This window comes from Heloderma suspectum, chromosome 3 (genome assembly GCF_057233095.1).
Source record: "Heloderma suspectum isolate Gila_16-S chromosome 3, 16-S_ref, whole genome shotgun sequence".
Taxonomy (NCBI): domain Eukaryota; kingdom Metazoa; phylum Chordata; class Lepidosauria; order Squamata; family Helodermatidae; genus Heloderma; species Heloderma suspectum.
The window spans coordinates 322,155,447-322,171,985 of record NC_139460.1 but is presented as its reverse complement, the minus strand read 5'-3'; the positions used below and the strand labels follow the sequence as shown (position 1 = coordinate 322,171,985).

Genomic DNA, 16,539 nt, shown 5'->3' with positions numbered 1-16,539 from the left:
CTGCAGTGATCTTGGAGCCCAAGAAAGTAAAATCTGTCACTGCTTCCATTTCTTCCCCTTCTGTATGCCAGGAAGTGATGGGGCCAGATGCCATGATCTTAGTTTTTTTAATGTTGAGTTTCAAACCAGCTTTTGCACTCTCCACTTTCACCCTCAACAAGAGGCTCTCAACAAGAGAAACCCAGCGTTTCTCATGATGTACTCCGCATATAAGTTAAATAAGCAGGGCGACAATATGCAGCCTTGTCGTACTCCTTTCCCAATTTTGAACCAATCGGTTGTTCCATGTCCGGTTCTTACTGTTGCTTCTTGATCCTCTTACAGGTTTCTCAGGAGACAGGTAAGGTGGTCTGGTACTCCCATCTCTTTAAGAATTTGCCACAGTTTGTTGTGATCCACACAATCAAATGCTTTAGCGTAGTCAATGAAGCAGAAATAGACACTTTTCTGGAGTTCTCTTGCTTTCTCCATGATGCAGCGAATGTTGGCAATTTGATCTCTAGTTCCTCTGCCTCTTTGAAACCCAGCTTGTACTTCCGGTAGATTTCGGTTCACATACTGCTGAAGCCTAGCTTGTAGGATTTTGAGCATCACCTTGCTGGCATGTGAAATGAGCGGTACGGTAGTTTGAACACTCTTTGGCATTGCCCTTCTTTGGGTTGTTGTTGTTCAGTCGTTCATTCAGAATGTAAACTGACCTTTTCCAGTCCTATGGCCACAGTTGAGTGTTCCAAATTTGTTGGCATATTGAGTGCAGCGCTTTAACAGCATCATCTTTTAGGATTTGAAATAGCTCAGCTGGAATACTGTCATCTCCGCTAGCTTTGTTGTTAGTAATGCTTCCTAAGGCCCACTTGACTTCACTTTCTAGGATGTCCGGCTCAAGTTCAGTGACCGCACTATCATGGCTATCAGGGACATTAAGGTCTTTCCTGTATAGTTCTGTGTATTCTTTCCACCTCTTCTTAATCTCATCTGCTTCTGTTAGGTCCCTGCCTTCTTTGTCCTTTATCATGCCCGTCTTTGCACAAAACGTTCCCTTGAGATCTCCGATTTTCTTGAAGAGATCTCTAGTCTTTCCCATTCTATTGTTTTCCTCGATTTCTTTGCATTGTTCATTTAAGAAGGCCTTCTTGTCTCTCCTTGCTATTCTCTGGAACTCTGCATTCAGTTGGATATATCTTCCCCTTTCTCCCTTGCTTTTCACTTCCCTTCTTTCCTCAGCTATTTGTAAAGCCTCATCAGACAGCCACTTTGCTTTCTTGCATTTCTTTTTCTTTGGGATGGATTTAGTTGCTGCCTCCTGAACAATGTTACGGACCTCCATCCATAGTTCCTCAGGCACTCTGTCTATCAGGTCTAATCCCTTAAATGTATTCGTCACCTCCAGTGTATATTCATAAGGGATATGATTTAGGTCATACCTGAATGTAGAGCGCATTACAGTAGTCTAAACAAGAGGAGGCCAGGGCATGTACTACTGATGGGAGCAGATGGTCGGGACGGAAGGGGCGCAGCTGCCGTATCAGATGGAGTTGATACAGCGCTGTCCGGCTCACAGCTGACACCTGAGCCTCCATGGACAGCTGGGAGTCCAAAATGACCTCCAGGCTGCGGACCTGGTCTTTCAAGGTCTTTCATACCCCTTCAACGCTTTGGAGTCCCTAATAACAGCCAAGCTTCCGTTTGGTCCTGCATCATCACCCATCCCAAAGCTTTACTTTTGGGTGTCTGTGGACAATATGGTGCTGCATCCCACCCTGCAGGGTGACCCCCCCATTATGAATTTGTGAGCCCCAAGCTGAGAGGCTTGTGCCCACAGTATTTTCCCAACTGTTTGTGATCAATCAGGAAGTCAAGTCCTTTCCCTGCCCCTTACTTTGGAGCCAGGCAACTATAACCACTTATGCTTCATTTCTTTTCTCCTCTAAATCTATCTATGTTGCCCCTGCATTTGAGCTTTCCCGGCCATATCATTTTCCCCAATTGCTTGTTTTGCCATTTCCATAGTGCCTTTTCTCATTCCTTATTTGGCAAATGCTAATTCTCCCAGCCTTTTTCTGTCTCTGTTAGGATTACTAGAACTGGTGTACCAGCCATGTGCTGGGGCGTTGGTATACTAACGAGGATTTAAAAACACACACGTACATGCGTGTCTGTGCATGTTAAAAATAAAGTCTGCAGTTTGGATTTGAATGGTTGTTGTGCTGTCTTTCTCCACTTTAAAAGTAGCTGTTCCCCACTTTGTAGATGTACAGTGCCTAAGTCTGCTGTATGCATATTACACTTCTGATTAAGGACCCATTAGTCCCACATCAGTACATGTGTACACACGAGGTCATATAGGAATGTAAACAAGGACCTGTGGCAATACCACTCACATTAAAAAAAGATTAGTACTACAGACCCCTATTTCACCCATACTGTCCAGATAAGTTTCCTTTATACTGCTAGATCCCATAAATTAATATACAGTTTTCTAAGTTTTGGAATCTGTACTCTTCCAGCACATAGCATTCAATATCCTAGCTACCACAATCAAATGAAGATAGATGTAACATATATTAATGCATGTGCTTGTATTGTTAAGTGTAACCCAGGTAAGTTAGGGTTAAAAGAATGGGAGTGAAAGGTGGGAGGGGCTTGTGTGCGGGAGGATTCTGAGGCTATATAAGGAAGGAACTGACAGACAGAGAGGATGAGATGGCTAGATAGCATCACCGATGCAATGAATATGGACTTGAGCACGCTCTGGGAGAGAGCGCAGGACAGGAAGGCCTGGCGTGCTCTGGTCCATGGGGTCACGAAGAGTCGGACACGACTGAACGACTGAACAACAACAACAGTATGAGGCCTGGCTCTTAATTTACTGGCAGCCAGGGCAAATTTTGCAACCTGGGTCGTAAGCAATATATAGATCTGATCCAAGGGAGGTCTGTTTGACAAAAAAAAAAAACAAGGATATGGTGGATAAATTTACACCTTGGGGACTCATACAGATGGCAGCAAAGTAAATCGTGTTCAATATCCTCAACTTCACCAGACTCACAGATGCAGAGTTGTAAATGAGGCGGGGTATTGTTAAATCTCCCATCCAGATAAGCAGAGGGCATGCACTGGAACGGCAAAGCCGTGAATTATTTTCTTAAAGGAGCCGTGGCAATAGTTGTACAGTATTGCTCCAGACCAATCGTTGCTTTATATAATGGATACCAGATTGAATACGACTTTTGTGTGATGGAGTATAAGCCTGTTGATCTTCCTGGATCTCTCAGCAGCTTTTGACACCATTGATCGTGGTGTCTTACTGGATCAGTTCTGCAGGATGGGAGTTGGGGGCACTGTGCTACTACAGTAGTTCCACTCCTACCTGCAGGGCCGATTTCATAGAGAGGTAGTGGGGGATTCCTGTTCTATCCCATGGCTATTAAGCTGTGGGGTGCCACAGGGTTCTATTCTGTCCTCCATGCTGTTCAACATCTGTATGAAGCCGTTGGGAGAGGTCATTAGGAGTTTGGGGGTGGAGTGTCACCAGTACGCCGATGATACTCAGCTCAATTTCTCCTTGTCGTCGGAGTCAGCTGAGGCGGTGAAGGTGCTGGACCAGTGCCTGGAGGCTATAATGGGCTGGATGAGGTCCAATAAACTGAAGCTAAATCCTGACAAGATGGAAGCTCTGTGTTCCCGAGTCCTGGAATTGGGTAAGCGACCTGTCCTGGACGGGGTTGCACTCCCCCTGAAGGAGCAGGTGCGTCGCTTGGGAGTACTCCTAGATCCATCCCTGTCACTGGAGCCCCAGGTGGACTCTGTGGCCCAGAGTACTTGGGGTCGTAGCAGCCATATCGGGGGTCAGACTAAGTAGCCTCATGCAGTCTCATGTTTCATGTTCTTGCTGAGCTCTTGCTCTCTGAAATATGTTTGTAAGCTGACGAGACACAGGAATTTCTTATCTTGTCAACAAAGGCTAAGGTCATAGAATTGTATATCTTGTTCTCTGCTCTTCTGTTCTCTGCTTATCATGGCTACCCTATAACGCATTTCTTGTATTATAAACAATGGTGCTAGGAGAAGAAATGTTGAGGACTGCAACCCCACACGGGAGGGAGAGGAGGAGCCGTTTCCTATGTGTCACAATATCTATAAAAACAATGTGCTGATGTAAATCGGGGCTTTTGGCTCTTTGGAAATGATTCCAGCCTTAAGCCCGCGCGTTAAATAATCTCTTTTTCCTTCACTCCGTGGTCTCTCTGACTCTGGGTTCTGCAACAGGGCCAGCTTCGGCTGATCTGCCAGCTACGGCCTTTCCTGGACAGGGATAACTTAGCCATAGTAGTACATGCGCTGGTAACTTCCCGATTAGACTACTGCAGTGCACTTTACGTGGGGCTGCCCTTGAAGACTACTCAGAAGTTGCAGCTACTGCAAAATGCAGCAGATAAGACTGCTGACCAGAACACCTCATAAAAATCATGTAACACCAGTTTTAAAGGAATTGCCCTGGCTGCCAATATGCTTCTGGTCGGAATTCAAGGTTTTGGTGATGACATTTAAAGCCCTAAGTGGCTTGGGACCTTGATATTCGAGGGGATGCCTCTCCCTATATATGCCTGCCAGAGAACTGAGATCTGTTGGAAGGGCCCTCCTCTGCATCCCACCAGTACGAGACATACACTATGGTGGAACTTGCGAGAGGGCCTTCTCTGCTGTGGCACCCTGGTTGGGAATGCCCTCCCCTTGGAGGCCCGATTGGCGTAGACATTGGTCTTGTTTTGGCGCCAAGTAAAAACATGGCTTTTTACTAAATGCATTCTCTAGCACATTGTTTTAACTGTTTTGTTGTTTTAGATTTTAACTGTTATTAGTTTAACAGTTTAATATGTTTTAGGTATTTAAATTATTTGTTATTTTATACTGTTTAAATTGATTTTATATGTATGCCGCCCTGAGATCTTAATGATATCGGGCGGGATAGAAATGTTATAAATAAATAAATAACCCCACCCCTGAGTATATAGATTCTTTCTTTGCACAACTGTTTTGACTCTGTTGGAAGAGAAGGTAGGTAAAACTTCTGTGCTAATCTCCTAAGTATGTAGGATATGTCTTACAGAATTCACCCAGGAACTTTGTGTTGGAATTTGCAATTGTTCCTTGTTACTTCTCCTTTATTGGGTAGAAGGAACAAATTAGGCATGTTGGGTGTCTCTTTAACCCAGAGGGTAAAAGGGCTGAAGCTGTGTGTGTCAGTGAGGGCAACTGATCAAAGTGGAGGCAGGGGCCCTGCGGGGTTTTTCAGTTTCAACAGGTAGAAGCTGGAAAAGGTATTACATGAGGCAGGAAAGTCACAATAGATCTCTTGAGATCATGGGTAGGCAACCTGTGGGCACATTTGGAAATCTGAGAAACTGTCTTGGCTGTCATGAATGAGCATAGCTAGTTACAAAGGAGTAGTAACCTGCCCAGAGGCATTCATGGGAAATTAAGGTGGCAGCAGCTAGAGGTTCCCACTTCACTTTGAAGAAATCCCAGCTACTAGTAGGAAAATATAAAAATAGTTTTTAGATAAAAATCGGGAGTAGGGTATTTTGGTGGGCACCAAGGAAAATGTCTGGGGGCATATTGGTACCCATGGACACCACATTGCCACCCTGTTTTAGATACTTCCCCTTTAAAAGGTTAACAAAAACATCTTCAGATCCAAAGCCAGTCTTTCAACCAGGATATTATCAATAGTCTTAAGATATAGTTCTTAGCTACCAACCATGGAAAAGTTGCCCCTTTCCCTTCCACACTTCTAGCACCATTCCAAACAGTAATTTTACTAGTTTCATAACACCGGGCCATCATTTTAGAGCGATTTCCCCATATTGTGGAAGTCAGAGTATACTTTTTCCCCTTTGTCCACAAGTAGGATCAATCCTCCAGTCATCAGGGTGTAAGCTGGTCACCCATTTTGCCACATATCCCAGGATATACATGGCAAAATAGGTGACCAATGTTTGCCATGTATGCCAGGATATCCTTTTAAATATGTAATAAAATCTGCTATATTTGAGAAAGGTCTTTATTTAGAGATTAAATTATCTCAAACCAGTTGGCTCTCTGAAGCAGAGATTGGCTTGCAGGATCTCCTTTGTTTTTTATTTGAACCTTGAGTTCCATCAACCAGAACCAGGTGCAAAATATGCGTCTGGCCCATGTGGATGGACATACACTTTAAAGCACAACTCTATGCATGTTTAGACAGAAAAAAGCCTTACAAGTCCCAGCATTCCCCAGCCAGCAGGGGAATGCTGGTAGTTGGACTTTTTTCTGTCTAAACATGAATAGGATTGTGCCTTAAGAGAATTAAGAAACGAGCTTCCTCTGAACACATGCTGAGCCCAAGAATGTGTGCTTGGTACCAGAACTAAGCTCACAAACCCACTCCTAGTCTCCCACCACCACCACCGAACTCAGGAGGAAAACAGCTTTTTAGTTGTTGCTACTGTTAAACAACTGGGAGTCAGAAACTATTACTGATCTATTGCAAATCAGTCACAAATCTACCAATAGAGCTTTGTCTATTGGGCAGTATAGAAATGAAATGAAAAAATAAATAGATCCAGATCTACCTTCTGCCTACCCCTGCTCTAAACTGACTCTTCTTCTCTCATCAGTCATTTAAAAATATCCAGTCTGGAAGATATTCAGGGAGGTTGAGGTCCTCTCATATCCTGCTTTATCTGACCACGTGTTCTCACTTGTCTTTCACAGATCAAGGTTTTACAGAGAGAAAGACTATAAATGGCCCAATTCTAGAAAAGTGACCTGCCCAACCTTTATTAAAATAAGGATCGAAGGAATAAGACTGAACCATGCACAAAATTCTCCTAAGATTTCTATAAGCCTGTTATAATTGTGCTATCTTCTACACACTTCTGCTTATCTCTCAAGAGGCAGCCACAGTAATGCATTAAGAGGAATCTTAATAAAATCCTTCTATTATTTATATAGCACCACCTTTATAGGTTTGACAGGTCTCTACCCCAAGGGGCTTACAAACTTAAGGAAACAGAGGAGGCGGGGAATGGAGGCAAGGGTAAACAGGCCCACTTACTGAATGCAATGGGACTTACTTCTGAATAAACATGTATAGGATAACCCTGTTATTTACTCCTGTGATAAGTCCCTCTTCAAACCATGCTGTTAACCAGCTAAGGCCACTGGCGTGGAAATAAAGCTAGATCCAGGACTGTCAAGCTACCTTCCTTCCAGGTTCTATACAGACTATTATTTCTGCAGAGCAGCAGGAGCCATTTCCCTCTTACTGCTACAGTGGTCCAGCAGAGGCAGCTTTAAAACTACAAATGTAGTGGCATTCATGTATTTCATCTGTAGCTCACCCTTCTCTCAAGGTGCTCAAGGGTTCTCCTCCCTTTTATTCTCACAACAACCTTGTGAGGTAGATTAGTCTGAGAGAGAGTGACTGGTGCAGAGTCACTCAGAGCTTCATGGCTGACTGGGGACTTGAGTCTGGGTCTCCCAGGTCCTAATCCAGCACTCTAACCACTATGACGCACTGGCTCTGGCTCTATGCAGAGGGGACATGGCTTTTTGAATCTCTCCTGTACTGTGCTTTTCAAGGAAGAGGTTGGCTTCATACACATTCATTTCTTCATACAGCTGGTAGCAAGTATCCAGTCAGCAGTAGGGTCCACCCCACATATGTATTACTGGAAAGACATCAACCAAAGAACACAATACTCACAAGATTTTACAAAACCCAAAATAGTTTTTATTCACTTTCTTGGATGTTTGTCTCAACCAGACAATTTTCAAACATGCTAAGGCTATAAAATGTCCAACTGGACAAAAAAAAAAAAAACATGCAACGCTGACCAATTAAAAATTAACAGCTATTACAGGATTGACCATGCCCACCTGGGCTACTGGTCCCATACAACAGGGATGGCGTACAGTAACCATGGCAATGTACCACACAGGACTCAGCAACCTGAGGTAGGTCTCTTTACAGTAAGAAAATAAAACTTCCTACACCAATGTCAAACCCTGATCAGCAGGAGCCTGCTAAAAACTGCAGATGAGGAGCCACAATAATTTTAGTAACAAATATGCCGGAAAACATTTGCACACGTATTGAGTAGGGTGAATGGTTAATTGTCACAAATGTCAAAGAAATACGCAGAGCTTTCCAGATGAAGCATTAGAATCTCTAGATCAATAATTCAGCAGAGGCAACTTCGAAAACTTTTGCAGGCAGCACCAGGGTCCCAATCTGAAGAACGTCCATTGCTGCAGTTCATTAATAATAATGTATGTTCTGGGCAGGAGGGTTTGCTCAGCAAAGCAGAAGGAGTTTGCGTTCTTTTCTATAAAATACTAAAACCAAACTCTACTAATAGAGAATGTAATCACATTCCTTTTATTGCACCGGAATGAGTGACAATGGGGTTTTAAGGTACCTGAGGCAAATGCATGGTTCTTCCCCTCCTGCTATGACCAAGTTCAGTTATGAAATCACAAAAAAGGGGAAAAAACTAAACCCCACCAGGAGAAAGAATCATGGGAAACAGCTGCTGCTACTTCCATGCACCTTAGCAATGTGCCAAAGAGCTCAACAGTTATGATGCGACTGAGTCACATCACCAGAGCTCATATCCCCCTGTGCAGGAAAATGATAACAGGACACAGAAGGACACTACTACAAAGCTTCACTTCCATCCGGAGATCTGGGAAAATCCAGCACCAAGAGAAAACCGACTGCAAGAGACAAAACAGGGCCTGATGCAGCCTGGCGAAAGCCAGATTCCCAGTACCATAAAACTGTACAAAACTGATAGAAAAGAATATGCACTGGTATTAACACAGTGCTTATTTTAATATAAAATAAACAGCGTACATTTCCACTGTAAATATAGGCTATGTACAGAATTCTGTATAGATATAGCTACATGTATAAAGCTTCAATATAGGCCTCTTGATACATTTATAACCATGGCTCCCTGAGCCATTTTGTAGAGTGCATTTTATAGCAAAAATTAGTAAGAAGAATATGGAATAAATACCATAATAAAAACCATAAAGAATCCTCCTTACAGTACTTTTAAAAGAAGAACTCAAATCTTGACACACGATGCTAAACATAAAAAGATGAAAAGGCAATAATCTGCTTGGAAAACATGAAGATGGAGGAGGTGGTGGAGGTACCTGCCACAGGCAGAGAGCATTACCCTCCTGATTAAAGTGACGTTGCCCTGAATTTTAGCCCTTAACAGCAACCTTATTTTCTGCAGCAGCAAACATGGCATAAAAGCGGGAGTTCTCATTGGACAGGAGAACAGATGGAGTATCAAATTCCACCACCTAAAACAAATTAAGGGGAAGATTGTTAGTGGTGCATGAAATAAGCACCATTGTAACTTTCACTTACAAACAGAAGTAACATTGACCCAGTTCGCATGACACAGCAGGTTATCATGGGTTAGATAATGGTGAGCCACGGTGTGTGTTGGGGGGTGGGGGTGGCCGCCATTTTGAATATTCAATGCCCAACCGCAGCAATCGGGAGTCGTGCAAACACAGCCATTGTAGGTTATTCGAGGCTTAAACAACCCTCACACAGCCCTTGATTAGTAGGGTTATGGAAGTGTTGTTTATCCCTTGAATAACCAGCAATGGCCACAATTCGCATGACACAGCCCAACCCCTGATTGCCTCGATCAGGGGTTGCATATTGAAAATGGCAGCCGCACGCACACCTCATTGTGGGTTAAATAACTCATGATGAGCTGGCCCTCTTGTGTAAACTGGCCCATTTAGTAACACTATAGCAATCAACTAAGTTTGCACATAGAATCAAAGTTGAAAGGGAACCAAAGGAACATCTAGTCCAAGCCACCTGCTTCCGAGAAACTTATCTAAGTTTTAAAAGCATTTTCACTAGGTCCCTCCACTAGGGAGGGGCCATAGCTCAGTGTGATAGAGCACATGCTTGGCATGCAGAAAGTCTCAGGCTCGATCCCCAGCTTCTCCAGGTTGGGCAAGGAAAGAATCCTGCCTGAAACCCTTGAGAGCCGCTGCCAGTCAGTGTCAACAATACTGGGCTAGATGGACCAATGTTTTGACTCGGTATAAGGCAGCTTCCTATGTTCACTAAGAATCTGTTCAGATTCTCCTTACAAGCCTTCAAGGGTGGTTGTCAAACCGCTCCCTTAAGGCAGCTTGTCTCACTGCTGCTTTTCAACTATTCTTTAAACCAGTTTCTCTTCTGGGATCTATTATATTAGAGCTGCAGAACTGTCTCAGAGGAGGGAAGACCCAGAGCTTCCAGCAGTTGCCCAAGCTCAGGACCTGCCAGAGTCAAAGAACCTGGAGGTGCCTGGACCTTCAGTAATACCCCCACAGGAGGAGGGGGGATCTGCTTCAGAGGCAAAAGAGGAGAGAGACTCCCAAGCCCCTGGGAGCAATGGATACTGAAGAGGCAGGCCAGACTCCTAGAGCTCAGGAGAAATACCAGGGTGCAGCAGAAGACTCCTCAGAAGTAACATATATCTTACTCTCCTGGCTCCAGCCCTCTGTACCCTAGGACCCCTAGCACTGCATTGGACTGAATCCCTCATAAATATCTCCAAACTGCCTGTTGGCTATGCTTCCTGCCTGAACCTTGTTGGCTGTGGTGTCTTATCCAACTCCCCCTTGGACTGAATCTCTTGTGAGTACCTGTTGGGACTGCCTTTTGACCGTTCTTCCTGCCTGAACCCTCCTTGCTGTGGTGCCTTGGTCCTCTTGCTGGCTTCACACTGATCTGCCTTGCCTTTTATTTCTGCTTATTTCTAATCTGGGTGGAACTCCCAAGGACCTCCAGGTTATTGACCTTGGTCTGTTAGTCAACTCAGCCTCGGGAAAACAGGACACCTAGTCTGTGTGGATTTGCAAAGGAAAAGGCAACTCACCTGTCCTTGTGTCAACACCATAATCCGATCAGAGCCCAGAACTGTATGAAGGCGGTGAGCAATCGTCAGCATTGTGCAGTCTGCAAATGCTTCTCTGATAGTCTCCTGGATCAGCAAATCAGTCTCTGTGTCCATGGCAGCTGTTGCTTCATCCAGGATCAATACCTGGAGAACGTAACATGAACTTTGTTAAATACACACACACACACACACACACACACACACACTTCTCTCTGTGCTCTGAAATATGACAAAGCATGTGTTGGATTACATAGGGGAAGAATACTTGCAATTTCCCTTCAAGGCTCTTCATATAAACAGTCTGAAAGTTATTGCCTATGCTCTGCTCATTGTACCATTTCAATGCTCTCAAAACACTATGATCTGAGATTTATGCATCAATTATATTAGGCCCTATAGCCAACATCCAGATCTGAGATTTGTACTAAACAGAAGAATACTCTCATAATCTGGCAGAGGGGGCTGTAATCAGAGGGGGACTGTAATCCACAGTTCCATGCAAGTGCAAAAAGGTCACAGAATTTGCAACATCCATGAGGTCACGAAGAGTCGGACACGACTTAATGACTGAACAACAACAAAGAATCGCAGCTTTCATTTAGAACACAAAAACAATGGGCCATGTCTGGAAAGGATTTCAGCAGGATTTCAGTGTTTGGAGGCTTGAACTGGGCATGAATCTGTGTGTGAATGAACTGTGAGCCCAGTTCTGGTAATGAAAACAAGTTCTTGGGCTGAGCATGTGCTTAGAGGCACCCTGGTCCTTAGCCTACATGTACAGAAGCCCACTGAGCCACCATTTTGCATATCACTCTGGTAAATGGATCTCGAGGTTCTAGTAAAAACTCAAAAGTAGAACCGTCAAGCCTGAAGTCTGAGCACCCCTGCTCTGTAACAAAGTTTAAAGGAACTGTTCTCAACAATGGGAACTCCAGATAAATACAGATGCCTTCCTGACTTCCAAGTCACCACCACAGTCAACCAACTCACGAGGAAGCCTAAATTGGCCAGTCTAAAGCATTGGCAGGGAATATGGTCCAGTCCTGAAGCATCCTTACCTCCAGACAGCTCAGCAGATTAAAGCATCATCAGGTATCATTTGTGATTTTTTGTTCTGGGAACATCTCCTGTTTGGCCCTTAGAAGCATGACTTTGGTAATGCTTAACCAACCAGCCCAAATTCAGTCAAGAACCCATGAGTCTAGAGGACAGCTTCTATTTATTCCATTCATTTTATTTCTTTTAATTAACCCTAGCGCTAGCATGCTTAAAGTTGTCTCCTTTGCACTCTTTGACTGTACCCTGTAACTGCCCTCAAGTTTAGTCCCTATTTGAGGACAGTTCTTCAGAGGACCCAACATACATAAACATTGACCCATTTTGCACAACATGGGGTTATCGTGGGCAAAATACCCCACAATGAGTCATGGTGCACGTGGCCGCCATTTTGAATACGCAAGCCCCAATTGGGGGTTGTGGTATGTCGTATGAACCTGGCCATTGTGAGTTATTCGAGGATTAAACAACCTTCACATAACCCTACTACTAATCAAGGGTTATGCAAGGGTTGTTTAACCTTTGAATAACCCACGATGGCTGAGTTTGTACAACACACCACAACTGCCAATCACCCTGACTGGGGGTTGCATATTCAAAATGGCACCCAGCATCTGTCCAACATGCATCACAGCTCATCGTTGGTTAAAGAAAGGACAGCTTCTATTCCAGACTGCAAACCGGCTCAGTCTCTTGTGTTGTTCTAAAATCCTCCTGGAGTTTGCCTGACACACTGCCCATTCCCTGAGATCTGCATCTGTTCCATCCTCTGGGGCTGAACTCATTTCCCGCTCCACAGCTTTCATCTTTTGCTACCTTGCAGATAGAGCTTCACTCCCTGTAAAGCATCCATTGCTCTTTCAGACAACTTGCATTTTGGTGGTTCTGCCCAATTCCATTAAGGGCTCGGCCATCTGCCTGAAATACTCAAGGAACCACCACACTGAGGGCATAGCCGCAATACTAGGGTTAAGGACATTTGTGTGTCAGAGATCCAGGGAGATCTGTGTCTTGTAGTTACTGTGAGCAAGCAGTGTGACTGTTAAGGATTGTTGGCTTTAAGCTCAGTGGTTTACCTTCCTGTGGCCTAGCTGAGAGCCAAGGGCGTTGTGCTAGGCTTTTTGTGAGATCTCAAGCCAGGTGCATCCAACACTTGCTACCTTCCCTTCTTTGACACTTTCTGTGTTTGTTACTTCCCTCAGGTTAGTCAGGGTTTAAGGAGAGGGTTTGCTTCACTGCCTCTGCCCCCATTCCAAATTCTGTTTTTGCTACCACATTACACACCATGCAGGGCTTGAAGGCGTCTTCTAATGGTTTAGCCTGCCATCAGTCCCCCACCATTGTCTTTATCAGCCTTGGTCTCTTGGACCAGAAGGGCATTGTGCACACTGTGGTCTTCATGTTCATCCAGATTGAGGTGATTAATCCATTTTCAATTTGTGATCAGGATCCTGGAGAGAACCTAGGGTGTCCAGGGTTCTCAGTGAATTTCCAAGTGGGTACAAACAATGAGGAAGTGAAGCCCTCTGCTTTCCCCTTCCTCTGAAACAGGTAAAGAGACCCGTCATGACATTCTTTTTGTTTCTCCTTATATTGCTCTAAATCTATCCCACAGATAAAACCGGGTTCAATACAGCTTGTTTAGCAGCTTATGGGGCATTAAAACTTGCTTGCAAACAAATGAGATTTGACCCTTTTAGCGCTCCATAGTAAAAGCGCCAGATTTTCTTGCATAAAAAAGCATTTTTGCCATCAAATTTGGCAGCAGGGGCATGGACCATGTGTTGCCCACCCCTGCCCTGGTGAAGTACGAAAGGAGCAGAGACTGTATATACTCTGTTCTCTGAAAAGTGGCAATACCAAGGTTGAGAGGTGACCAAGCAAATCAGCACTGGAAGGGCAGGAAGAAACAGAGGTGATCAGAACATAGTGGGGGGCAGGGGGAGTGCCCTGCAGAAAGCTAAACAGGTTTCAGTTCTGGATAACAAGATGAAGCCAACAAGCATACTCTGAACAAAGACAATATTCTCGAAAATAATCTTCTATAAATGAAGTGACAGCCACTGCCACACAGGCCTGCTCCTTTAGAACAAGTTTTTCAGGAAAAGCAGAAATTGAGCTACATACATGGTCATTCTCTTCCACTTGACAGCTCACCTTACAACGACGGAGCAAAGCTCTGGCAATGCAAAGTAATTGCCTCTCCCCAACAGAGAAGTTTTCACCGTTTTCCATTACTTCAGATTCAAGTTTCATGGGCAGCTGAGAAATCTAGATAAGAATAAGGGAAAGGAAACAGATCAACGCCATAGCCCGAAACTGTTGCAGTACCATCATCTTTCCAGGTGGCAAGGTGGTTGTAACAATGCAGTTTGGAGAAAAATGTTCTCCAGTTCATCACAGTAGTCCAAATAAGTCTCAGCCAATGAGAACAGCAAACAGTAATGATGACCCAAAATTAAAGAAACGTTTTCGACTGCTGAGTTTCAGAAACCTACAATATGGGCCACAGACTGACTTAGCATCACCAGTAAGAGTCTACCCCTGGGATAGGGCGGGTTCTCCATCCAGCCTGGCAACTTCTTCCCCTGGTTGCACCTCCTCTGCCACGGAGGAAAAAGCTCATCTCCAATCAGCAGTTGATCAGAGGTGAGGGCATTTCCCTCTGAGACAGAGAGGGCAGGGCCAGGGAATTCACTACCACAAGATGTGGTGATGGCCACCAATTTTAGCTTTAAAGGGGGGGGGGTATTTATTATTTATTATTGCATTTCTATCCCACCTTTTTTCCTCTTGCAAGGAACCCAAGGTGGCTTACGTTCTCTTCTTCCTCCTCCTCTCCATTTTATCCTCACAACAACAACCCTGTGAGGTAGGTTGGGCTGAGAGTCTGTGACTGGCCCGAAGTCACCCAGTGAGCTTCCATGGCTGAGTGGGGACTAGAACCCAGATCTCCTGGCTCCCAATCCAGCACTCTCACCACTATACCATGCTGGTTAGACAAATTCCTGGGGGAGAAGGCGATCAATGGCTACTCGTCCGGATGGCTATATGCTACCTCCAGTATTGGAGGCAGTATGTCTATGTACACCAGCTGCTGGGGAACATGGGTGGGAGGGTGCTGTTGCACTCATGTCTTGCTTGTGGGTCTCCCATCAACAGCTGGTTGGCCACTGTATAAACAGAATGCTGGACTAGGTGGACCCTCAAGTCTAATCCAGCATAGCTCATCTTACTGCTGTTGTTGAATGATTCAGCCCTACTTCCTTCTGAGCCTTGTTCTGCTTTCTTCTGAGTAGTCATACTCATTTGTGAGTAAACATGCTGCTCATACTTACTTCTAAATAGACATGCTTCCTACCAACAATGGAATGGCGGGGAGGGGTAGCCCTTCCGACCTTTGCCTGTGGCCCCACCCAGACACTGGAATGCAGTCCTCGAGAACTTCTCCAAAATGGAATCCAGCCCTTGGACCAAAAATTGTTCCATACCCCTGGTCTACCCCAACAACAGAGCACACAAGAATTCATCTCTCATAGACCTTTATTTATAATATTTCTGTGTCATGTTTTCCAGGAGTGCAAAAAAGTGACATACAATATAAGGTTGTCTCCTAACAGGGTGATGGTATCTTAAAATTATTACTATTTCTGACAGCATAATACCCTTGTAGCATGAAGATCTGCAGTGATCTCAGAACAATTTATAAAATGTATATGCATCTTAAAAGCTGTAATCCAGATCTGTTATCCTGAAGCCTTCATTATTTGAATCTCACTCGCCCTTTGCGTAACCCATCTATGTGAGCCTTGTTAAACCTGGAAGTCTATGATCAGTTAACAAATGGTCTTAAGTTCAAGCCAGGACATTTGCACATGACATAAATTCTCACTGGTGGTGGTGGTGGAGGAGGAGGAGGAGGAGGAGGAGTGCTCATCTCCTTAGTCACACCCACTTGCCGTATGCCTTAACGGAGGACCCCACCACTATCAATTCCCATACTTACACAATCCTTCATGTGAGTCCTTTCCAAAGCATCCCAGATTTGCTCTTCACTATATTGTGTGAAAGGATCCAAGTTAGATCTAGAAGAGAGAAAAGCATAGCAGAAAATTCCACCAATTCACAGACACGTAAGCACTCACCAAAACTCATACCATGAAAGTCAAAAATTCTTCAAGGACAACACTCAAGGCAGTCTAACTCAAATGATGTTCAGAAAGTATGCTATTTTATTATTTTATTGTGATTTCATGTCTTATTTTTAATTTACTCTTACAATGCCCAGAAAACTTTGGTTACTGGGCAGTCTGAAAGTGTAAAAAATAAAATTTACAAATAAATAATTTAAAGGCAAGGTGTTCTAAACCAGCAAGTACCATACTAAGCATACAGGTTTTGGTGGTTATCTGCAGTCTGCACTACAGGCTTCAGAAACTGATGAGATTAAATCATCTTTGTTCAAGCAAGTCAAGTAAAAAGCAAGGGCTTTTCTAAAAAATATGCC

At 44.2% G+C, this 16,539-nt stretch overlaps 1 protein-coding gene and 1 long non-coding RNA gene across 4 annotated transcripts in view; one reads left to right on the top strand and one right to left on the bottom strand.

The window, feature by feature from the left end:
* LOC146351719 (uncharacterized) overlaps positions 1-16,539 on the top strand; it is a 52,183-nt gene that overhangs the window by 2,800 nt on the left and 32,844 nt on the right. Inside the window, exon 2 of one of the 2 annotated variants that reach the window (XR_014789641.1) lies at positions 3,582-3,701. The exons of the other annotated variant lie outside the window; for it this stretch is intronic. This is a non-coding gene — a long non-coding RNA (uncharacterized LOC146351719). The remainder of the gene's footprint in view (positions 1-3,581; positions 3,702-16,539) is intronic. 2 annotated transcript variants of the gene reach the window in all.
* The window catches only part of ABCC5 (ATP binding cassette subfamily C member 5), an 86,251-nt gene continuing 77,469 nt past the window's right edge, over positions 7,758-16,539 (bottom strand). For both annotated transcript variants that reach the window (XM_084847683.1, XM_084847682.1), the window contains exons 27-30: positions 16,039-16,117; positions 14,190-14,303; positions 10,956-11,120; positions 7,758-9,366 (exon numbers count right to left, since the gene is read on the bottom strand). In XM_084847683.1, the coding sequence (XP_084703809.1) occupies positions 9,265-9,366; positions 10,956-11,120; positions 14,190-14,303; positions 16,039-16,117 (460 nt within the window). In that variant the 3' untranslated portion in view covers positions 7,758-9,264. The remainder of the gene's footprint in view (positions 9,367-10,955; positions 11,121-14,189; positions 14,304-16,038; positions 16,118-16,539) is intronic.